The 25,914-nt window shown below is 36.0% G+C and overlaps 1 protein-coding gene and 1 non-coding gene across 9 annotated transcripts in view; both read right to left on the bottom strand.

Moving 5' to 3' along the window:
• Positions 1–25,914, bottom strand: part of TTC3 (tetratricopeptide repeat domain 3) — a 116,604-nt gene that overhangs the window by 36,250 nt on the left and 54,440 nt on the right. For 7 of the 8 annotated variants that reach the window (XM_077879176.1, XM_077879175.1, XM_077879174.1 and 4 more), the window contains 13 exons: positions 23,909–24,021; positions 20,973–21,093; positions 18,645–18,767; positions 17,773–17,874; positions 16,146–16,238; positions 15,420–15,484; positions 13,661–13,797; positions 11,417–11,743; positions 8,632–8,883; positions 6,362–6,408; positions 5,387–5,443; positions 4,802–4,875; positions 3,303–3,467 (listed from right to left, as the gene is read on the bottom strand). In XM_077879176.1, the coding sequence (XP_077735302.1) occupies positions 3,303–3,467; positions 4,802–4,875; positions 5,387–5,443; positions 6,362–6,408; positions 8,632–8,883; positions 11,417–11,743; positions 13,661–13,797; positions 15,420–15,484; positions 16,146–16,238; positions 17,773–17,874; positions 18,645–18,767; positions 20,973–21,093; positions 23,909–24,021 (1,676 nt within the window). The remainder of the gene's footprint in view (positions 1–3,302; positions 3,468–4,801; positions 4,876–5,386; positions 5,444–6,361; positions 6,409–8,631; positions 8,884–11,416; positions 11,744–13,660; positions 13,798–15,419; positions 15,485–16,145; positions 16,239–17,772; positions 17,875–18,644; positions 18,768–20,972; positions 21,094–23,908; positions 24,022–25,914) is intronic. The other variant, XM_077879178.1, reaches the window with a different exon arrangement.
• On the bottom strand, positions 23,157–23,259 carry LOC144302127 (U6 spliceosomal RNA). The gene has a single exon (XR_013369001.1). It is a non-coding gene; the product is annotated as a U6 spliceosomal RNA (small nuclear RNA).

The following is a 25,914-nucleotide window of genomic DNA, read 5'->3' as shown; positions in this document are numbered from 1 at the left end:
GTGCTTCACAGGGGTTGGAGTCCCTCCATCAGTGCACTCTGAACATTGGTACTGGTGTGACTGCTTAGCAGACATGAAAGAGGCCAAAGCTCTGCTGAAAGATGGAGTTAGTCTACGGCCATACCACCCTGAACGCGCCCGATCTCGTCTGAAAGATGGAGTTACAACTGGAATGGTGAGACTGACTCAACTTCCACCCAGTTACACAAGATTCATCTTCGCTCTCATCATTGCTTGTTCTTGTTCAAAGTCTCAGACTATGTGCTTCAGAACCAGGGGTAAAAATGAGGCACACTGTGTGTGATAGGAGTTAAAACAAAAAAAAGCTAATTATACCAGAGATATTAATAGTTCTTATGTTATGTATGTATGTAGATATATTTTTGTCATTGGATGATGACCATTAGTGTCTGAAATGGTCATGGTTAGTCATACCAACCACAGTGCCATTACATGTCACTGCTGGCACATGGGCAAGGGATAAGGATGGAGAAAACATTTCAGAAGGCATCCCCAACCTAGTATTCTGGTTGTGGTCCTTTGAAAAATCACTGTTTTGTCCAAGTTCATGATTCTTATTTCACAAAGTAATTTTTTTTGCAATACACTGTGACCTGACCAATGATCAATTTAGCTCTCCTACTACTTGCAAGCTGCATGAAAGGATTGTATCTCCTAGTTTTTCTGAATCTTTCACAGTGCTTAACCCTAAGTGGTTAATTAATGCTGGCCAAATACTTAACACCCCTAATGAGGTATTAGGAAAAGCTAAATGCAGAATACTACCCACTGAAATTTCATTTGCTTCAACTACCTAAAATCATAAAACGCTAGAACTAGAAGGATCAGGTCAATTAAACACCTATCAGTCTACTCCCCTACTTCACAGTGAAATACTTAATTCAAGATCAAGTTTATAGCAGTTATCCCAGTATTCCTAATTCCTTGTCTAATAATTGTTCTACTCCTCTACCTTCCTATCCATATAGAAAATTGTAGTTTCATTTTTATTTCTTCTGCCCACCGGCCACTAAAAGAAATCATTCTTTTTTCTTTTTAAAGTTTTTATTTATTTATTCATTTAAATAATCTCTATACCCAGGTTGGGGCTTGAACTCACAACCTTGAGATCAAGAGTCACACACTCCTTTGAGCCAACCAGGTGCCCCTAAAAGAAATCATTCTTGGAAAGCTTTGGTGGATCAGTGGTTGAGCATCTGCCTTTGGCTCAGGTTGTGATCCTGGGATCCTGGGATCAAGTCCCACAACAGGCTGCAGGAAGCCTGCTTCTCCCTCTGTCTCTGCCACTCTCTCTCTGTCTCATGAATAAATAAATAAAATCTTAAAAAAAATCATTAAGCTCATTATCACATGTCTACTTTAAAAAATTCAAAGAAACAACCATTTTGATGTGTAACTTCCTGCAATTTGACTTGAAATTTTATCTCAAAATACAAATCAGCCTAAGTTTTTTCCTCATGAAGTTAATTTCCTCCCACTTATAATAGTAATAAATTCTTTAAGAAGCAAGGTCCTCAAAATGACACAGTTTAGCTTCAGTTTTAGATGCCAGAAGCAAAGCCCACCATATTTTAAGAAATACTAGTATAGTTTTATAGCTGTTTCCATATGGTCATCCAGGAGCGTTCTCTGGAAATAGAATTTGCTCAGCATTTCAACTCTAAAGAAAACTATAAAGAAGTACCTAGGAGTATAACTAGACTGAACAGGAATAATGCAACTGGGAAGGATAGAAGGAATGACCAAATTATGGATGAGTGACAGGTTTTCTGGGAGAATAGCTAGCTTTTAAATTAATTTTCTATTGTAGGTCTTAGCCCTCATTTCTTTTTTTTCTTTTTTAAAGATTTTATTTATTTATTCATGAGCAACAGAGAGAGAGAGACAGAGAGAGAGGCAGAGACACAGGCAGAGGGAGAAGCAGGCTCCATGCAGGGAGCCCGACGAGGAACTCAATCCTGGGTCTCCAGGATCATGCCCCAGGCTGCAGGCGGCGCCAAACCGCTGCGCCACCGGGGCTGCCCTTAGCCCTCATTTCTTAAGGAAGGTAGCAATACCTTAATAATATCAAGCTCAAAAAGCTTAACTGCTTCCTAGATTTTCCTGAACTCTTTACTCCATTATTTTATCCACCCCACTAAGACTTGTTAACTTATCACTGGACTTATAAGATGCTAAACATCCACATCCATCAACAAAAGAACAATAAGATCAAATAATTATACTACTCCTTGTCAAATGTTTAACTTCACCCTTATCCATGAGAGATACCAAGACCTCCGGGGATGCCTGAAACCACAGACAGTACTGAACCCTATATATACTGTTTTGTTCCTACACATACATACCTGTGATAAAGTTTAAGTTATAAATTAGGCATAATAAGAAATTAACAGCAACAATTAATAATAAAATAGAACAGTTATAATAACACTGTTACAAAAGTTATGCGACTGTGGTGTCTCTCTCAAAATATCTTATTGCACTGTACTCATCCTTCTTGTGATGATGTGATATGATAAAACACCTACATGATGAGATGAAGTGAGGTGAGTGACACAGGCATGTGATCTAATGTTAGGCTACTACTGACCTTCTGACAATATGTCAGAAGGAGGATCATGGGCTTCTAGACAGGGGTTGCTTGTGGGTAAAGTGAAACCCTGAAAAGCGAAACTAAGAATAAGGTAGGAGTACTGTATATCTTGGAAAAAGATAAAAGACTGGCTGAAAAAAAAGAAAAGAAAAAAAAAAAGACTGGGGGGCACCAGGGTGGCTCAGCTGGGTTAGGCGGCCAACTTTTGGTTTCAGCTCAGGCCATGGTCTCATTGGCCGTAAGATCAAGCTGGCATCAGTCTCCATGCTCAGCTTGAAGAGTTTTTCTTCCTCTGCCCTGCCTCCACTTGTGCACACACATGCATATGTGTGTATGTGTCTCTCTTTCTCTCTCTCAAATAAATAAATTAATCAAAAAAAAAAAAAGATTATGGCTGGAAATTTTATAGGTCCTATTGGCATACACCAGGTCAGTTTTAGAAACAGAAAATATCTATATTAAGCAGCTCAAACTGACAAAACCAATAATAATTAGAATTCTAAATTTAATAATTAAAAACACTCAGTTAAACTTTGTGTAATACATGACAAAGGCTGTAAACCCAGGTTTGTGAGCCAATAAGTGATTCCTTTAATAAGCACAAGGGACACAAATTCAACAACTGAGATCTTTAACTGGCAGCTTCAGTATAAAATACTATTTGTAGGAATGTTAAACTACTTACTCATACAGAGTTGAACATTTTTGTTTTGGGTTAATGTCCCACAGCTTTTTATTACGGACAACATATTCACTACTGTGCTGCTCATAGATAGCTTCAAATTCTTCTACATCTTGCCGAAGGTGGTCAGGTACCACAAATGGCCCTGCAGAATTTGAATTGCGTCTGCTGATAAAAAAACAATTTTGTGAATCATAAACTTTTAAGGTGATCCAGAATATTTAAACTGAAATAAATATAAAGACAGTAACATATTACTTAGCTTTACAATGCAAAAAAATACGATCAGAAAATTATATGTAGAAAAGTTATCCTTCCACAATTACATATATACGTATTACGTATGTGTATATGCATGTGTGTATATGTGTGTGTGTACATATATATATATGCCTGACCACTGAGTAAGCACCTTTAATTAACTACCTATTCTTGCTCCCAAGAGCAAATTTTTTGAAACTCCTGATTTTAAAAGTATCAATGTTACATTAATTTATAACTTGTTACAGAGAAAAATGGAAGATTGTAACTGCTATTAAGTTAAAGTGAGATTGAGACACTTAATAAAAAGACTTTTTTTTTCTAAAATATAAGATTCTAACATTCTAAAGAGATGTGGTAGTTCGAGTGTGAGTTCTAAAACCAGACTGCTGGGTTTAATTCCTTGGCTCTGCTATTTAGAAGCTTCAGATTTGGGGGCATATCATTCAACTATACTGTGCGTAAGAAGTCTCTTTATCTATAAAATGGGCATAATAACAGTAATTACCTCCTAGGGTGGAGGAGTGGATTCAATGAGTTTATATACGTAAAACCAATGGAATAGTAACTGACATATAAACGTTGTCTAAGAATAAGCTATTACTATTTTAACAAAATAATTCTTCCACTTAAAAGAATCCATGAAAATAACTGTGTAAAAGCAGTTGTTATGACAACTCCTTTAAAAAATGAGAAAAAAAATTTGTGGATTTCTAGTCTGCAAGGGAATTAGACATCAAAAAGTCACTGCTACTCACTACTTTTATTTCTTCCTATGCCTATTCATATCCTGAAAACTTAATTTCAACACCCAGACACCACTGAAAATCACTCATATCTAAGGTTAAACCACAATGTCATATACAGTTTCCAAAACATCTTCCTCTATTATTACAGCAAATATGCTAGTAATTGTCAATAGGACATTCTCTTCACTGAATATTTTAAGTACTATTTTCTAGGATTTTCCCACAGTATCTTGTGCATAGTAAGTTCCTAGACTTATCTAATGAATGCCGTTAGACCAATGATTTTAATTTGGTTTGTATGAATTCCTAATGAGGACAAGCTTTGCTATAAATTCAACCAAGATGGATCACATCAGGTTGTTATAACAGATGTACATCTTTAGAGAGTGAAATTAGGGAAATAAAATACAAGTTTAAATTACATTAAATTAGCACCACTTGCTAAGTTAACGCAGGAGTTAAAATGAAGCAAAAAATTTTAATTACACTTACTTATGTTCTTCACCCGAAGTGATAGTCTCATTATTTGGTGTTACAGAAGGTGTCCCAGACCCCACCAACATAGGCTAGTTTAAAAGACAGAAAAATGAAAATGACTTTCTATCTTAAAATCCCATGAAAAAAATTAGCATTAAAACAGATGAATGCTTATATAAATACACAAACTGCCAATATATAAGACTTATCTAAATTTTTTTTGTAAACAGGAACACATAGTAATAAAAGTTTCAACAACTACAAATAGGCCCAAATTAACATTTAGGCCTCAAAAAAATTTTTTAATGTCAAAGATAAAAAGACCAGTTTTAGTGGAATTTACAAACAGCTGCTCTCATCCTCTAATATTTGTTTCCTGCCTCAACTCTTGCCCTCTTGTCTGATCCCCTACACATGTGAGAGCCAAGGAGAATCCACAGTAGGACAAACAGCACGATATTTATCTCATGGGCTTGGAACAAATCTTTAGATTAAATATTTAAAAAGTCTTGCTCTAAAAATGCTTCAAAATATCCTCCAAAGTTGGTTAATTCTAATTTATATATTCAATTATTTTATGCAAGAATATAGAAAATATACCTTTGAATCTTTTGGCTTCTTTTTCTTGCCTTTATTTTTTATCTTGGCGGAATTAAACTGGAAAAATCGTGGGGGAAAAACAATGAAAACTCAAATAACAGCAGTACAAAGCTCCAAATAAAGATATCATACTGGTTTCAGCCACAAGTTGAATATACATAACAAAAGTAACAAAATTGCTAAACAAAAGTAACATTTAGAATGTCAGCCCTGGTGTTATGACTTATAATAGAAAATAACAGCTCAATAACAAAGGTGTAATAACTAAAATTGCCCCAACATTTTAAAACTCATTTTTAAGGTTATGTTATTTCAAGTAATTAATCAGTCTTTTAGAGTAATTCCAGTTATATGCTACTAGTATTTTAATGACATTTCTTATTAAGCTAAATTGACCTTCTACACGTGGCCAAACTTTGAGGCATAGTGGACTGACGAGACATTTAACTTCCCATGGCTGTGTTACAGGTGTTTCCATACTTAGCTGGCAGTACTTAACAGCAGATTAAGACAAAATTTCAAGTACAGATGATCTGATCCTGAAGATCAGTAAATAAGCATCTGTTTGAAAACTGCCACAACCTACTAAGAAAAACTCTGGATTTATTTTAACTTTGGAGCTATTCAAAACAAAGTCTCTTTGTTTTCCTTACAGAACAAAACATAAAATTTTAATCATTACAGATAACTTTTCATTTTTATGCCAGGAGATGACTCAGCAACTCATTCCTTATTTCTGAGATTAACATTTATTAGTTACAAAACTTTATGGACACTGTCTAATTTAAGCCTCTGAATCTGCTGACTATTGCTCTAAGAGAAAGACTGGGCATTAACTTTCTAATAAATTAGCATACATTAGCCAGAAATCCTCATCATGCTAGCTGTGATGTAATAAACACTGGCCTGGGTACCCCTCTCTTCTTTGGCTAACACAGATTAGCACACTGAGGTTAAAGTGATCAAATAACTTACCGGCACATCGCCACTGTCTTGTTTCCTTAATACAGTACAGCGGCTATCTGTAGGAAAACACCAGTGATTTGTGAGATGATGATAATTTTACACTGCCAAACACACTAAACCCTTAAAGAGAACCACTCCAGATACTACAATCATCAACTATGTTCTATTCCTTATTAGGTTTTGACACAAATGACACAAATGGCCAATTAAATGAAAAACCACCACAGATAATCACAAAATGTAAATACAATTCAGCACAATTTGAATGCTTTCTATGTGTCAAACTCTATGCAAGGTGCCAAGAATACAGAAACGCATAGTACAATCCCTGCCATAGATAAACTTGTGTTCTTAACTTGTATTCTGCAAAATACTCAAACAGGCAAATACCTGCAACCCACTGTGCTACATGCCTCAATAAATACAACGGAAACAAAGCTGATGGAATAATAAAGTTTTCAAGGATAAAGGCCCAAGGAGAGGTCAGGGAGGGCTTGGTCTGGGGAAGTAAGACTTTAAATAAACAAGCAAAGGAATAGGTCGTGGCTGGAGAAAATGCATGAGCAAAGTCACAAGGCAGAAAAGCACAAGGAAGGTTTTGACATCTTTAAGAAGTTAGATGTATACACGGAGGGCAGATGGGGAGAGTGATGATAAATTCAGGTAGATAGTGTGAATTTACAAGATCAGTGGATTTTGAAGAGTTTTAAGAACTATAATCATCAATTTAAATGAAAAGAGATAAAATTGAAAATATCTAGGAAAACGGTGAGAAGCAGAGCTACTACTGAAGGGAAAATCTGTTGAGATGGCTGGTCATTTGGTTGGTGGCTTCTGACTAAAAAGAACAGTCACAGCCAGATGGACTGCACAGTTGAGTTACAGAAAAAATTCACACTAAGAGGGTCTCCTTTTTAGTTATTTTGTTGTGTGATCCAAACATGCATCAGGCTTTATATTACCAGCAGCAGCAAACTGATGGCAATAAATTCAGGCTATCAAGTAGCACGTCACTTTCAGTCATGAAGCTGTCCTAGAAAAATAAAGCCATCTGTATTTGAATGTGCTCCTTCCTAAGAATCACAACAAGTTTTTCAGTCCCTTACACATATGAACTCTGTAATATGTGATAGCTTTGTATAAAGCCAGACCTTTTAATGTCCCCTTTCAAAAAAAGCATGAAATTTAAAAGTCTAGCTCTGGACAGTCTGTAAAGCAGATGCTGAGGAATGCTGAAGAAAAGGGGAGGGGGAGAGTTACCATAACACACACATGCAGTACCAAAGAGAAGTTAAAATTAATTTAGAATCTAAGAATATTAGAATTCTGAAGCAAAGTGGGACCACACAGACCACTGGCTCCAAATCCTATCATTTCAACAATGAAGAAACTAAGATCCAAAAGAAGCTAAAGAATTAACTACTAGTTATCCTATTCTGCCAAACCTATTCTGGGCTCCATGCTGCTACCCGAACAGGTGACCTAACTCCCCTCAACCCCGTCTCTAAGCCCAGATGTCAACCTGTCCAACTACCTCCACGTTCACAGCTTGGACTCTAGCCCTGCATCGAGGCTTTGTCTTCCCCAGGAAGAACACGAGAGCTTGATCCTCCATTTAAACCACCAGCACCCTTTCTGGACCTCTCTTACTGAGCTGATGCTCATAATAGTTACTGAATATTCACCTTATTCCCTTTTCTACAATATAAGATTCCTGAGGGCAGGGGCTAGCATACGCATTTCTGAGTTCCTGGTTAACACCCAGCTCTGGAGGGGACCTTGAAGCAGTAGTAAAAACAAAGTTTTTAGTGAGGTGAATTAGAGAAGAAGCTGGGCCACAGCCGACTTCCTGATCTCCCAATTCTAAGCTCTTCCCACCACAACAGATGTGCTATTTCTAGATTCTGCAAACATCACCTCCTCTGCAGGGCAATGTATTCTTGAAGGTTACAAATTAAACCATTTACTAATAAATTCTGTCCATTTAATATGCAATCTTTGCCATGATACTGTCAATGTATTTAAGATGAGAATATTAGGTGTGTAATCAGTGTAACACACCCCTATGAGCACCCTACCACTTAGCTCAACAGAGTAAAAACGTTTTATAACATCAAAAAAAAATAATCACTACTTTTAATCACTAACTTTTCCAAATAAGCTGGCTGTACCATAATAATTCTCACTATTTTGTCAAGTATTAAATAAGCCAGATCCTTCACAGATTTGTACCCCCCCCCAGCCCAGATATAATATAAATTGAAATTCAGCCCACACACCCATTATGTCAAAGAACTCATCTAGAGCATTGTGTAGCGCTGGGAACTTGTCTCTATGCTCTTCTAGCAGCCATATTAAACACCGTGCTTCCTTCACTGATGTTGGCTCACAGAAATAATCAAGTTGCTTTCCTTCTATAGAGGCTAGTTTATGACCATATTTCTCATTCCAGAGAAAAGTCATGATGCTAAAATCAAGCTCCTTAAGAGAGGCTCCATAACGAGAAAAAAAAGGTCCTGTGGCATCTAAACCTGTAAATAAAAACAAAATCCAAATCAGAAAAAAAGAAAATCATTTACCATAAAACCACATTCAATCCTACATCTCTGAAAGCAGTTCAGTTATAGTTTGCTGACATTTTCAGTGAAAACACATACCTGATTACAAACTTGTTCAAGTTATTTTGCATTTTAGGAATACCACTTAATATCGACAGACTAATTACAACAGTTCTTATCTATTAGTTGAATAAGGGGCCAAAGTCTTCTTATATAATAGCTCATATATTATAAGTTTCTACAGTCATTTTTATTAGACTTAGGCAGTAAAAGCAAAGCATTAAATTCCTGTAAAAATGTAACAACTTTTTCACGAATTCAAAAAGATTGTCACTCTACTTAGTACAAGCTAGAAAGATTTTAGTGCTTTTCTACATATATTCCATAGTAACAAAACATTAATAATATGCAAATGATTTCAAATGCCTTTAAAACAACACCTCCATTAATGGCTCCTTATCCCCCTCCAAAAATCAGGATGGTCACTATTCCCACTTTTATTCCAATTTCTAACAAACCAGAAAAAGAAGTAGCTGCAACCTCATACCACTGCTACTGAAGGGATGGCGAGCCCCTACCCTTACTAACATAGCCACTAAAAGACAAAGAAGACTATCTCTAGTCTATCTTCCCACCTGCCTCAAATATAGTACAGTAGCCTCTTATGCCAGTCACGGTTTCTCAGTCAGCATATGAAGCGGACTACTGAGTCAGAATTAACCTGGATGGCTGTTTCCTCCAGATGAAACAGTTACCTTGCAGAGGTCATGTTGCATGAAAAATGTGCTCATTGAAGGGAAGGCAAAAGATCACTTTCTAGTATTAAAATGATACTCTCTCCCCAATCCCTCATATAAACTGACGTCTCGTGTTAAATATGTACGTGATGTGACCCCATAGGACGACTTTTTTTTATTGAGAAGGAAGTAAAATTCCAGGAATTGGAAATTACTTGCCTTTAATAAATATGAGCTACACCAGGGACATAGCACAGCCTTAGTAATTAACATGCTTGAAGTCATTTTAAAACTTTAACTAGAAACTGCAACTTTAGGGACACCTGGGTGGCTCAGAGGTTGGGTGGCTGCCTTTGGCTCTGGTCATGACCCTGGGATTCAGGATCGAGTTCCGCATCAGGCTCCCTGTGGAGGGCCTTCTTCTCCCCCGGCCTATGTCTCTGCCTCTCTCTCTCTCTCTCTCCCCCCCCCTCTCAGCACAATTTGAACGTACGTACGTGTCTCTCATGAATAAATAAATGTCTTAAAAAAAAAAAAAGAAACTGCAACTTTAAATAGTATGCATATACTTATTAAAAGAATACCAGAATACCTTTATCAGAAAGGTATATCATTTATAACAAAATGATCCATCAGTGAGCTACAAGGCTCAAATGCTACCCTTTACCTGAGAGAACAGTGACAGGCACTCCTGCCTGGGTAAGCATAACCAGAAAGCCTACTACTCCTGAGTCTATCTTCCAGAGCAGATTAAAATTAAGAATAACATAATAATTTACTCGGATTTTTAATAGACACTAATGACAACCTCAGCACTTAAGAGTGGTTTTCTGGGACCAGAAACCTGTGCAGATCTGTGCTTAAAGCAGCAACACTTAGTTATCAACTATGCCAAGCTTGCTACCACCTTACATGGTTTCTACTGACAGAAATTTATCAATATATTCTCTCAAATTCTAGAATTCTAAGAGCTCCATGTCCCTAAAAATTCCGGCAGGTTGGGGAGACTTTCAGAGGCCTGGCTGGCTCACTCTTTGGACTGCTCCGCTATTGCTCCTGCTGGCCTTGTGTACCACAACTACCAACTGAATCATCTACCTAGTCCAAGGCCAGTTACCACCGTGGTCACCAAGATAAACAATGCTCTGGTAGGTACTCAGAGAAATCTCAATCTAATGTTAGACAACAACTCTATCTGTGGCAGCTTTTACAGTCCCTGCATGGCCCTAGGCAAAGAGCCAGCTTGGGTCTTCCTCTACCACATTAGGAAAATTAGGAACAGTAGCAGAGTTCTATAATCTTGTGATTCAACCTCAAAGTATTTTCCTCATAGTCCTTAGATACAGATTTGCCTTCAGTGATCCTAAGCAGTTTGTTCCGTCCACTCTTCCCTCTATGTTTTCTAAGGATTCTGACTACAGAACTGCACAATCCCAGAGGGCAAACAACTGCCTCCAGAAGGTGTTATTTACTCATGACTCTGCCTTGTATTTACTTAGTTTACACATTTACAAATAGTTTAGCAAACTACAGGACTGGATTTTCTGATTAAACTTTTTCATGTTTATACTTTTTTGAAAAGTGTACTGTAACCTATCTATAAAATAGCCTAAGTTGTGAGTTGGGAGGAAATAGTATTTTTAACCATACAACTCTGTAGTCCTACTCTTTAAAAAATCATCAATGATAACAGAAAAACAAAAAGGGGATCAGAGGCCAATGTCCGCCCTTCTACTGAGTTATATAGGCTCTAGAGTTCAGTGGCATACCAAAGCTGTTAAGTTTCTGGATCCAAGCGGCTAATTTTGGCTCCACTTCTTTAAGTTCGCTCAAAACATGCAGAAATATCCTAGTCTTTACTCTATTCTTTTCTTGAATCAAGTGACGAATGACGTAGTCCACCGCTTCATTTAGAAAATTTCTGCTAGAAAAACAGGTTGTGTAGTCTTCTGTGCTTAAAACCTTCCAAGAAAGCAATTCTTTGAGAAGCTTGGAAGCGTTCAGAATACCAGATTTTATCTTGTCAGCGTACTGCTTTATGCACTGCAGAATTCTGTCGTCAAGGAACTGGCAACTCTGAACACTGTCTACAGTTTCTAAGGATAAATAAAAATGGTTAAAGTCAGCAATGTACCAATTTGTGAAGATATAAACTGAGAAAGAATATGGTATTACATAATAATATAAAATATCGTTCAGAGGGATTCTTAATGTTTCAAATAAACTCAAGAAATTTTAAATTTGGAATATACTTAACAATACCTTTGACAAGATACAAAGTTCACATTAAATCAAACATCAAAAGTATCTTACCTCCTTCACTGTGTACCACTCATGCAATATCTAAAAACTTAGTTCCTCTAAAGTAAGGTTACTTTCCTCAATAACCCTAACCCAGCCTCATCACTACCTATACTTCATATTCAATAACTATGTTTAATCATTAAGAATGCAAAGCATTTTTTCTGGAGTTGAAGGGATCATTTATTAGTTATGAATTCAATTAATATTTGGTAGTTATTGTTATGTTATTTATCTAATTGTTGTATCCTAAACCAAAGGACCCCATGGTGTTGATTCCAAACTGGAAAATTTCTCCGAAGTTTATCTTTCCAACCCAGGCATCTCCCCTAATAGATGGCAAAGTTAAAACACAAACAAGAAGCATGCAAAGTTAAAAAACATTCACCAGAGACTTCTATAGTAGGAAAGATAATTGTGACTTATTTGTGAAACACTAATGGAATACTAAGTAAAAAATAAAAACAAGAGGAAGTATTTCATTTTGGGAACAGCCATCACAGTAGAAAATAAAAAAGAATACTTTCCTTCAACTGAAAACTAAAACCAGTCCTGGAGATGTAATGCACAGCATGGTGACTACAGCTAATACTACTACATTGTGGGGCGCCTGGGTGGCTCAGTTGGTTGGGTCAAGTGTCCGACTCTTAATCTTAGCTCAGGTCTTGATCTCAGGGTCATGAGTTCAAGCCCTGCATTGAGCTCCATGCTGGGTGTGGAGTTTACCTTAAAAAATAATACTATATTACAAATTTGAAAGTAGCTAAAAGAGTGGATCTTCAAAGTTCTTGTCATAAGAAAAAAAAATTCTGGGGGATGCCTGAGTCGCTCAGTGGTTGAGCATCTGCCTTCAGCACATGGCGTGATCCCGGAGTTCCGGGATCAAGTCCCACATAAGGCTCCCTGTGAGGAGCCTGCTTCTCCTTCTGCCTATGTCTCTGTCTTCTCTCTGTGTCTCTCATGAATAAATACAATCCTTTTTTTTTTTAATAAATACAATCTTAAAAAAAATTCTGTAACTACGTATTGTGATAGATGTTAATTGGACTTACTATGGTGATTATTTTACAATATATACGAATATGCAATATATACATCACAGTGTACACCTGAAACTCATAAAATGTTATGTCCTTAAAAAAAAAAGACCTTAAGAAAAAAACCTGAAAGTAAATATACTCGGAACAGTATAATCACATACCCAGGGTGATCGGGGAATAATGACAAGATGAACATAAAACAGAAGGCTGGGCTAGGTAATCTCTACAGCTTCTTTATGAACTGTGTGCAGGACTGAATGCAGGACTATATCAGATAATTAGGAGCTAACTCAGGCTCAATGTCTTAGAACCTAAATCTGCACAATGGAGTTCATAGAGCACGATCAAATACACAATATGCATGTCAGCTATTATTTCCACCTTCACTTCTGTGATAAACAAACTGACGGAGAGCTTGCTCCAAGTTAGTGCACTGCTATCATTTGTGTACTGGGATTGTGAATCCCTGTGTACACACTGCTTCCAAACTTGATGCTCTTTACACCAATTTTTCCCATCTCAGAGCAACACAAAAAAGTGATGGTACTAAAATACTAATTGAAATCTAAACTTCAATTCAGTAACAACACAATATCCATTAAGAGAGGTATTTATGTTTATACTTTTAGGCTAAAATAGATTACTCTCATTGTGTCTTTAACTTCCACATACCTTTCTGCTCTTCAGTTTTGGGTGGATTACTTTCCCTTAGGTCCTCTTCCATTCTTTCTTGTGCTAATTTTTTTGCTTCTTTTTTTTGGATCTTTCTCTTCAATTTTTTGTCTTCTTTCAGTCTTAGCTTCTCTAGGCTGATAAGCATTTACAATTAGTGATAATCCACCTCTGTCATAAACTCAACTACCTTCTTTTGCCTATTACAGAAACCATTCTCTAAGTAATAAACTAGAAAGTTTCCCTTTTAATTTAGAACTTGGCCTGCATCTTCTCTTTAATATCAAAACTGTTGATGCATGTTCAGTTAAAATTAGGATACTTATTTCATGAAAGCAAGAACTCAATGACTAACTTATAAATCAAGGGTGGCACACACATATTGTACAAATATTATTTCCATGTATATAAGTTACTGCTTAGGGTAAATAAAAATAGTAAAAATTACCCTGCAACATAATACATATGTACACTCATTTCAAAGAAAGATCCCATCGTAAAATATTATTTTCACATCTCAATAATGGCCCACAACACTGGAATTTGGTTGATATGGTTTACAGTAAATTCTCTTCAACAAATAATTCTGCTCATCTTTTCTTGTTTTTTTCTTGGTCACAAATGATGAAAAAAATCACTTCTTGGAATAGAGGACAAGAAGCAGAACCAAAAAGAAGAGGGGCAGCCTGGGTGGCTCAGCAGTTTAGCACCTGCCTGCAGCCCAGGGCATGATCCTGGGGACCTGGGATCAAGTCCCACATCGGGTTCCCTGCGTGGAGCCTGCTTCTCCCTCCGCCTGTGTCTCTGCCTTGCTCTCTCTGTGTCTCTCATGAATAAATAAAGAATTTTAAAAAAATTTTTAAAGAAGAAGAAGAAGAAAAAAAGGATTGGGATTATTTGACCTAAACAATAATATATAAAAGTGAATAATTTTGACAGTATATTGAGTTTTTCAGGGTGAGAAATAGTCATTGGTTCAAAAAAATCTGAAGAGAGAGAAAAAAGAAAAATGCTTTTTGAATTAAAGTTTAAACAGCTGAGAGCTAAATATATAAATTTTATCTAAATGCCAAAGCTGGGCAGCCCGGGTGGCTCAGCGGTTTAGTGCTGCCTTCAGCCCAGGTTGTGATCCTGGAGACCTGGGATCGAGTCCCGTGTCGGGCTCCCTGCATGGAGCCTGCTTCTCCCTCTGCCTGTGTCTCTGCCTCTCTCTCTCTCTCTGTGTCTCTCATGAATAAATAAATAAAATCTTTAAAAAAATAAAAAATAAATGCCAAAGCTATCGGGCAGTCCAGTGGCGCAGTGGTTTAGCACCGCCTGCAGCCTGGGGTGTGATCCTGGAAACCCGGGATCGAGTCCCACGTCGGGTTCCCTGCATGGAGCCTGCCTGTGACTGTCTCGCTCGTTCTCTCTATGAATAAATAAAATCTTTTAAAAATAAATAAATAAATAAATAAATAAATAAATAAATGCCAAAGCTATTAATCAAACATGTCATTTCATAGCATCAAGTGTCATAATTTTACTAAAAATTCAACCACCAAATAATGCTTCTTATTCAAGCTTTTAGTAGTATTTAACATTCTAGGTTAGTTCTCTTTAAGTTTTAAATACCCGTAAAAGTCACTTAAACATCACTTATTTGGGTATGTGAATACAGCCAATTTTAAAAAAGTGTAATTCAGAAATCTGCATTTAATTGAATTATATTCCAGGAATAGACATCATTTAACTACTGATTGATTGTTAAAAATCTTACCTAGAACATTTCTGTTTCAGAATAGGTCTTGGAGGAACCTTTTCTTTTATGACCTTGTGTTCAAACTTTAAATAAAACAAAGACATCCAAAATTTGTCTCATACTCCCATGACATAAAGCACAAAACCACAAGTAACAAGCAGTCAGAAGCACATAGAGTCAAGGTTCAATTTGATAGAGAACAGGGATGATGTTCTGACCCAGACAAAAGCTCAGAAAATTTTAGCAAAGCAATTTACTAAAAAGAGGAACAAGAATAGACACACTTTAGGAAGCTCAAAACAAAAAAACAAACAAAACAAAACAAAAAAAACCCCTAAGAGTAAGCAGATCGAATAAACTACAAATACCATTAGAACAACCCACTCCTCACATCCCATATAGTAAAGTGAAAAGTAATCCTTCAAAACTGTCTTCCCCTTCCCTAGGAATTTCACCCTCATTAATACCCAAAAGTTTACTGGGGATTAAAAAAACAAGATTATAAAAAAGAGTACAAACAGTAAAACTAAAATGTAAAAAGTCTCCCCTTTTATGAAATAAAAGAATGTGAGAATCCTTCATTGCCAAGATACATTCTGACATTCTATATTTTCTGAAGTAACTTTTTTTTCAGGAAAACACAAGATCCAAATTATAAAACCTCTACCCATTTAAATCATACTTAAAAGTTACAAACATTTTGGTTAACAATTTGGTAATATTTTCCCTCTATTCAATACTTACTTCACATTTAACTTGACCACCACTGCTGAAAATGATAATCTTAGAAATGATTCCTTCACAGTCAGGGGTAAGACAAATTCCTTGTAGAAAATCCTATTTGATTAAAAAAACAAGTGCTATATCTCAGAATAGATCTATATATGTATACTGTTTAACCATCAGGAGCAGTTAAAATACATCTAAAACCTTCTTTATGGAGGCACTAAAAGTTCCTGCTCCTTGTCTTCTGACTTTCGGAGCCTCCCTTGTAGAATATACTTCCAGCTGTAAGGCTGACCAAGTGACTTGCTTAGGTCAATGCAGAGTGAGCTGACATAATGTAAACTGTGTCCATGCAAAAGCTTTAAGAAAACTGAATGGACTGGCCATTGCTCTTTACCCTCTGCCACAAGAACATGTTCCAGTCACTCTTGAGCCTCAATTCAGAAACAAAGAATACAGCTACACAGACTAGAGCTGCTATGGCCCAACCCTGGCCCACAGCTGCAGACCTCTAGGACAATTGATGTAAGCAAGAAATGAACTTTTCTTATTATAAATCACGAGATACTTCAGTTGTGTATTAGTTCAGTATATCCTAGTACAAACTAACTAATTTAGAGAGTATTTCAACCCACAAGAATGGTTAAAACCACTATGGGAGCATGTGTAAAGTAACTAGAGAAACTGAGTTAATGTAAGACAAAGACATAGCAAAAGTGACTGACTCAATGGCAACAATTACTTGGTCATATCATTGTATCTTTAGTTAACTATGTGAAAATGCATAAAATATGAGAATTTATTTCTACCAACCTTAAATAATTCCTCTGGCTAACAAACATCTAACACTAGCACATTACTCTTTTTTCCACACAAGAATAGGGGCTTATATGAGGCTAAGCAGTGTACAAAAAAATGTTTTTAAGTTCATAGCTTATAGCAATCAGAAACAAATGAATGCAAGTAAGATTATCAAGTTGAGCCTTCTTTCAAAGTAGATCTAGCTAGTGGTAATTAACGTTATTACCTTACTAATTAAGAAAAACCACAATGAGAATTGGCAGTACTAAATTTAACTTACTTTTTAGTATAAATTATTTCATCAAATTTGGTAGAAAATAAAAAATTTGAGACCCCAATTCTACATCAGAACGTTAACATCAGACATTTAAACTTTTATTTTGGGGGCACCTGGGTGGCTCAGTGGTTGAGTGTCTGCCTTTGGCTCAGATCATGATCCAGGATCCTGGTATAGAGTCTCACATCAGGGTACCTGAAGGGAGTCTGCTTCTCCTTCTGCCTGTGTCTCTGCTTCAAACTCTGTCTCTCTCATGAATAAATAAATAAAATCTTTACAAAAAATTAAACTTTTATTTTTGATCGTAAGATTCCCAATGTAAAAACTGGTTAAACAATTTATTAAAGGCCTCTATGGTTACTGCCCTTATGCCAATATAAAATAAAAACAAGAACTGATTTTCTACTTTATCATTAAAGTTTTAATTTAAAACATTTTAGTTATGCTTAGAATGCACAGAAACGAATTTATATTTACTTAAAACTTTTAAAATTAAAGATCCTCAAGGAAAAAAAAATCAGCATACAATAAGAATACTACAAAATTCAGACTATTTTGTGAACTTACCTTGTCAATTTTATCATTAAAAGTTGTTGTTTTCAACTTTTTCCAACAGTTCATGTGAAATTCTATTTTACAGTACTGGCAGCAGCTGATTCGTATAAAACCCTAGGGGGTTTAAAACAATGTTTAATAAACATTTAAAGGTGTCTACACATACATAATGTCTTTCACAATCACAACACACATATTAAGATGAAAGAGAACTGTCTGCATTCACCTGGCAAATGTAACTAGATGATATCACATTCTCTCTCCTAAGTAAGTACAATCCTTCTATAACCCTAAATGCTAGAGACAGAGAACTTGACTGACATGCTTATTTCCATAGTATACAGCTGCATTATCCTTTACAATATTAAATATTTTATACACATTATTCATCTGATCTACTAACCAGGGAGAGTAGGCAGTTACTGTCTTCTTGAATAAAGTAAGGCCCAGTAACTCAATTAAGTGGCAGACCTGGTGTTAGACTTAGGTTCCCAGAAGCTAATTCAGTAGTCAAAACAGCCTTTATATTCCTGGTCTCAAATTTTACAAAAAATTAGAATTGCAACCAATCAGAGATAGCAATCTCATTTTCTTTCCTGTACCTCTAAGAAACAGGGAAGTTATATAAACAGTGGCTAGAAAGGGGAAATAGAATTAGCTAGCCTGACATCTTAGGTCACTGTCCCTGCCCTCAGTGTTTAGTGACTCTGGGTCCCCACGTGAGATGATGCACCCCTACAGAAGTCCAGGGGATATGACAGACAAGAGGACATCAAACTCCTGACAGCAGAAAACTTGGGTACCTCCAATTAGAGAATTTGTTCTGAATCCACTTTAAGGCACAATTCTGCAAGTTACTGTCCTACTGTACATTCATTATGTACCTTAAAGTCTGGATCAGTTATATATATCTGGATTTTGGAATATCCACGGCACTTCTGATAGCAACAAATGGCATCTGGCACTGGAGGGAACCTGCATTCTTCAATAAACTTCTCTAACAGCATCTAAACAAAAATAAAAACATTACAACATTAATTTGTCAATAAAAATGCTTATGATTTCAATAACTTCTTGCCATCAAAATATTTTCAGCATAGGAATGATTAAATGTTTTTTTAGTGAAGAATAAACTACATATAACTTCTTTTTAGAAGGAGGCTGATACACGGGGCACCTGGGTGGTTCAGCTGGTTAAGTGCATGACTCTTGATTTTGGCTCAGGTCATGATCTCAGGGTCATGAGATTAAGCCCTACATTGGGCTCTGCACTGGGCACAAAGCCTGCTTGAGATTCTTTCTCTCTCTCAAAAAAAGGTTGATACAGAGACCTATCCAGAGATAAAGTCAGAAAAAAAAGACTGAACAAAAAAGTTTCAGAATTTCAGAGTCAGAATCAAAATCTTATCCCATGTTATTATCATCAAGCCTCATTTCATAAGGTGTCAATCTTAGAAGTGTCCTTTAGGCACTCAGAGAGTTAAATGAGGTAGCATAACCGTTAGGAATTTACTCTTCTCCTTCCCTATGTCACTTCACCTGGGATCCTACCACCTTCACTCATCTTGTACATTCCCTGGAGAATTATCTCACTACTACTGAAGCCCCCAAGACACTCGTGCCATGCTTCCAGTGCTGGCTTTTGTTATCAAGAGCTCCTCTGTCTCCAAAAGAGAACCTGCAGTGATTTTTTCGAAAATAGTTTTGTTGAGATATAATTCACATACCACTCAATCCACACATTTAAAATGTATATAGTTTAGTGGTTTTCAGTCTATTCACAATATTATACAACCAGTGCCTCAGTCCAAATTTAGAACAGTTTTATCACCCAACAAAAACTCATTTCCTCCCAATCCCCAAGCCCCTCAAAACCACTAATCTATTTTTCTCTACATATAAACTTGCCTTTTCTGGAAATTTTAGATAAATACAATCATAAAACATGTGGCCTTTTGTATCTGGCTTCTTTTAGCATGTTTTCAAGGTTCATCCATGCTGTAGTACTTGTCAGCACTTCATTACTCTTTATGGGCAAATAATATTCAATTGTATGGATAGGCCACTGTATGGTCTTATGAATAGTTTTAATTAACCATTCATCAGTTACTTGGACATGTGAGCTGTTCCCACTTTTTACCTGTTATGGATGATGTTGCTATAAACATTCACGTGCACTGTTTTGTGAGAACATTTTCCTTTCTCTGTGTGAATGAAACTGCCGGGTCATATGGTAACTACATCTTTAACCTATTGAGGGGCTGCCAGACCATTTTACATGTCCAACACCAACATATGGGGTTCTGATTTCTCCACATCTTATCAACACTTCTGATTATCTTCCTTCTTGAGTATAGCCAACCTAGTGTGTGAAGTAGTATCTCATTATGGTTTTAACTTGCATTTCTCTGATAGCTAATGTTGTTGAACATCTTTCATATGCTTATTGGCTATTTGTAGAAATTCTTGGCAGGTATGTCTATTCAGGTCCTTTGGCTACTTTTTCATTTATTTATTTATTTTTCTAATTCCAGTATAATGGCTACTTTTAATTAAATTGTCTTTTTATTACTGAGTTTTAAGAGTTGATGCCAGTGCTTTTAAAAGCTTTAGCTAAAAGCAAGTTCTGTATACATGCCAGGGTTCTCCAAAAGTAAAGGCCTATTCTAGTCAATCCACACATAATTTAGTTTTTCTAGAATTAGGAAAGCACCCTATGTCTCTGGATATGAGACCAAATTTATATGTTCCAGTCTTCAAGTGCCATCTTAATAATTATAGTCACTATGATGAAACAATAATGCTATACCTTTCTCTAAGTATAACCAGTAAGTCATACTGCTTAATAAGGCATGCTGTGAAGTCAGAATGCCTAGATTCAATTTTTACCTCCACTACTTCTAGCCGTTTAACCTTGAGCTCATCACTTAACCTCTCTAACTTAATCTTCCTCTTCAGTAAAATGAGAATAATCATGGTAATCATCCTGTAGTGTGCTGTAAAGATTAAAAGTATGATAAATGGAAACTGTGTGACTGACACACAGGAAATATTTAACAAATGTTAATGATTCTCACTTGTCTTTAAAGAGGAAACACGTGGGGATGCTGAGGCCGGAGTGCCCCTACCTCTTTATCTTCTGATACCTGAGTCATCAGTGCAGATGGGCTTTTATATTTAATAAGAAGCTCTTTGCAGAAATAAATCGTTACCTTTATTTTCCCCGGCTGAGTCTCTTCAATAATCACATTACTTGTGGGCCAAGTTAACACTCCAGGAAGACGACAAATCAAGGTTCTTGCTTTCTCAAAATGATTAAGAGCTTCTAGAAATCTAAAGTCATAATTATGAAGAAAGAAGGCATTAAAGCTATGATAAGAATTTTAATTCCCCACAATAAAGTTACAGAAATTTCAAGTTTACTAGTAAGAGTACATGTGATAAATCACTGTACAGAAATATTCTATGGAACCTGCAGTTTCTTTAAAAAAACAAAGGCAGGTTGAATCACTATACTGCCACCTGAAACTAATATAACAGTGTACATTAACTAACTGTAATTAAAATAAAAAAGAAAAAAAGAAGGCATTAATCACTGTTTGCTATAAAAATAATATAAATTAAACACAAATCTGCCTGGCCACCGACTTTATTATGGTAGGTGCATACTGGTCCTTTAAAGTTGTAATTTATTGCTTAAAGTTTCCAACAATTACAACAGAAAATTGAAAAATTTCGTTGTTCCATTTTTATGTTTCATTTACTAAGCTAATTAGAGTCCTATAGAGAAATAACAACCCTTCACACTAATTAATCAACTAATTAATCATAAATTCCTTTTTAAAAAAACTTTATTAGGACATCTGATCTGTAATAAAGATCATTCTGAAAAAAAAAAAAAAGATCTTTTTGAAAAAATTCTAAAGAGATCATGTATACTAGACATAATTCTTCAACCATAAAGAAGTAAAGTATTTTAACAGAACAAATGGATATGTAAACTGTTTAACTACATGAAATGTTTTGGTTCTGATTTATGTTTTAAAAAATGTCAACAGATTCCTAAAATCCAACAAAAGAATATTAATACACTGGATTATAAAGTTAAATAAGTCTTTGTTATTCTCTTCAGGCTAGAGAAGAAACGTTTCCTGCTTTCTCCAATCTTGAAATAATTTCCCAGTTTAAGAACTTTTTTTGCCAATGGATAAGAAAAACTCACCTGCTGAAAAGCTAGACCACCAACCACCATTAAGAGAACAGCAGGCCTTTACCAGAAACTGCGCATTGCAACAGCCAAAACCACCATTATCAGACACTGAACCCTACACCATATTATTTTGAAATTAAAATGTAAACTTTGGGATCCCTGGGTGGCGCAGCAGTTTAGCGCCTGCCTTTGGCCCAGGGCGCGATCCTAGAGACCCGGGATCGAATCCCACGTCAGGCTCCCGGTGCATGGAGCCTGCTTCTCCCTCTGCCTGTGTCTCTGCCTCTCTCTCTCTCTATCATAAAAAAAAAAAAGTAAAAAAAAAGTAAACTTTTCAAAATGGCACTTTTTCATCTACCATAATTCCTATGATGTTCCATATTTATGATACATCCCTAGATCTTAGGAATAATTATATGTGACCACTACATTAAAAATGTGTATCTTGGGGGATCCCTAGGTGGCGCAGTGGTTTAGCGCTTGCCTTTGGCCCAGGGTGCGATCCTGGAGTCCCGGGATTGAGTCCTGGGTTGAGCTCCCAGCATGGAGCCTGCTTCTCCCTCCTCCTGTGCCTTGCCCACCCCCTTCTCTATCATAAATAAATAAATAAATCTTTAAAAAAATGTATATCTTAAACAAGTTATGTTAAGCTTGAAATTAAATTCATTTGTTATTACTATACAGATGATTGCTAAATCCTCATTACCGCTCCCTCTATCTAATTCTAAATATAATTCAGCCTGGTCACACAGTAACTTCAGGAAGTAAAAGAACTTTCTTTAATCACTAAAAAATCTATAAAGAAGTTCTAGGCACATTCCAAAACTGGGTTCCCAAGGAGTCCCAAAGGTCTGATAACATTTTCCTTAGGAACACCTAGCTGGCTCAGTCAAAAAACCATGCAACTCTTGATCTCAGGGTCATAAGTTTGAGACCCATGTTGGGTATAGAGATTATTTAAAAATAAAAATTAAAAAAAAACTTAAAAAATTTTTTCTCTAAAAGGACAGACGAAAATTCAAGAATTAAAAGCTATAAAATGATACTCAATTAGTCAACAATTATTTCTTTATAAAGTAATCTACCACATCTACCACCATATTGGGTGTAAGTACAGGAAGAGGGAGATTTTTGGTTTTCTTTTTGTCACTACTGTTTTACAGTTAATGATACTGTTTTATCACGCCAAAAATACGGACGCTTCACAAATTTGTGCGTAATCCTTGCACAAGGGGCATGCTAATCCTGTATCATTCTAATTTTAGTCTATGTGCTGCCCAAGCAAGCACAGAACAGGGGAGTTTTTTTTTTAAAGTTCAATGTATAACCCTATCCCCAAAGGGTCATACAGAAACTGGGAAGATAAGATATGAAACATTTGCAGAACAACCACATTCTAAACTTCGAGTAAGAATACCAACTATAGAAGAAGTTCAAAGAAGAGATTTTTATTTCTAATTCATGGTGTCTCTGAACAGATATGTATCCCATATTAAAACCATCTTCATATAAGTTTTGGAGGGAAATGAGTATTTTGGTAACCAAAAACATTATACAATCAGACTTGTAAAGCAGTAATTTATATCCATTCAGTCACCATTTATAAATGACATATACTAAGACTATACTTTCAGGGATCATTTCTATAGTTTGTTATAAATGACATATACTAACAGAAAAAATACAAAATCCTTTGTGTCAAATCACCTTATTTTAACTTTCTTATAAGATTCCAAATAAGGAAGTACTAGGAGCTGAACTGATTGGCCATATTTTAATAATTAATATTGATTTAGAAATGCTGGCCTCCAAGCAAACATGGAAATAATAGCATCCCACAGAGAAGATAACAATGTAATTCCAGAAAAGGGATCTCCACAACATTAGACTTCAATGAATTTCCCACCCTCAGTGTAAAAGAGTACAGATTCTACTAACCTGTTCTTTTTCAAATATACTTTTCCAATTCCACAGTAGGCCAAACAATCAAGTCCCTCATTGGGGTAGTGTTCAATCATCCTCTTAAACTGGTTTTCAGCTTCAGATAATTCCTTCAGTAGCAATAAAAATAATGATCACTTAAACTACAAAAGAAACACTAGAGCAGATTTTATCTGAAGGTTGTTTTTTTTGTGTAATATTACAAACAACTGTATATCCAAATATTTCTATGGCAAAATTAAACCTTCTGCATTTTATATTCTTAGCAAATATACAAATTTTGACGACGGGATATACAGAGACACAACCAAAGTGATCTGGCTTGAGAATGAAAACTTGGCATGGAACACATAAGACAACAAACCACACGAACATTTACTAATATACAGAGAGGGCCTGGTACGTGCTCATTAACACTAAAAGGTGTGAATTCATAGAAGACTGACTAGACGTAAACACATCATGACATGTATCCTTACTACTGCTTTAACGAAAGCTTTTCATAGCTTAGAGTACATTCTTTTGAATATTCTTGACAGTGGAAACTTCTGCACACTTTGAATGAATGGTTTTGGAAAAAAATCCAAAGACACTTAGCTCAAGGCAATCCTGGAAACCCCACTGTGGGTGAAAAAAGATGTATCACTACAAAATGGGAGTTTCTAAGAAGCTTTGAGGCCAGTTCCAAAGGGAGCGTTCAAAAAATGTTTTAAGCAAGAGCTGTAGTGGAGCAAATACATTGCTTACTTCTGGGGCTACTCTGAATGATGACATTCTTTTAAATGTCCAAGTTCTATCATACCTGTTTTTTCTTTTTTTAATCAGTCTCAGTAATTCAAAGTAAATTAAAAATTTAGTGAACTATTTCTTCTATTTTTTTTTTTAAGATTTTATTTATTTATCAATGAAAGACATACAGAGAGAGAGGCAGAGACACAGGCAGAGGGAGAAGCAGGCTTCACGCAGGAAGCCCGATGTGGGACTCGATCCCAGGACTCCAGGATTGCACCCTGGGCCAAAGGCAGGAGCTCAACTGCTGAGTCACCCAGGCATCTCTATTTCTTCTATTTTGATAAAGCAAAGTATGATAAGATATTTATTATCACTCCGCCAAGAATAGAAGAATTGAGATCATGAAGTTCTGTTTCCAACAAATGCAAGACATTCATTCTGTCACAGCAAGAACGAGGAAAGAAGCATGTAACAAAGAAAATGAACCTCAGACACTGTGGACCACACTGAGAGTAGAACCTAACAGATGACTGGATCCTTATTAGGTAACAGTTATGGTTACATCTTCATTTCCTCAAGGACACTTGAGCCCTAGTTGGCAGAAAGGATATATCATACCTGAGGTAATTCTAGAGCAATTTTAACTTTTATTAAAAACTAAAAGAAAACCATAGAAAGCAAAGTACAGCTGACTCTTGAACAATGCAGGGGTCATGCAACTAAAAATACAGGTATAACTTTTGATTTTCCAAAAACTTTACTACTAATAACCTACTTGACTGGAAGCCTTATCAATAACAGAGTGGATTAACACATATTTTATATGTGTATTATATACTGTATCCTTATAGTAAAGCAAGAGAAAAGAAAATCACAAAGAGAAAATACATTCACAGTACTGTACTATGTTTTTTTTAAAAAAAATCCATGTATAAGTAGTAAGTGGACCCATGCAATCAAACTCGTATTGTTCAAGGGTCAACTGTATAATACTGTGCAGTGCAGAAAAGCTCACTTTCCAGGAGAGCCCAAAGAATCATGAGTAATGGAAACCATGTGTGTTCACACCTATACACAGATTGTGGTTGTGGGAAGCCTGCACTCCAGAAGATAATAAAATACCAAAATACTTATCACCCAGAACTAACAGATCTTAACACAAAGTTGAAGTCTCCTTTCTTATCTCCCCAGGCCCATGCCTTCCATCACTAAACACAACCATTATCTTAAACTTGATGTTGGGCTAGCCTATGTTTTTTGTCACCTTTACA

This window comes from Canis aureus, chromosome 30 (genome assembly GCF_053574225.1).
Source record: "Canis aureus isolate CA01 chromosome 30, VMU_Caureus_v.1.0, whole genome shotgun sequence".
Taxonomy (NCBI): Eukaryota; Metazoa; Chordata; class Mammalia; order Carnivora; family Canidae; genus Canis; species Canis aureus.
The sequence above is the reverse complement of the archived record's forward strand: the minus strand, read 5'-3'. Positions and strand labels throughout refer to the sequence as shown.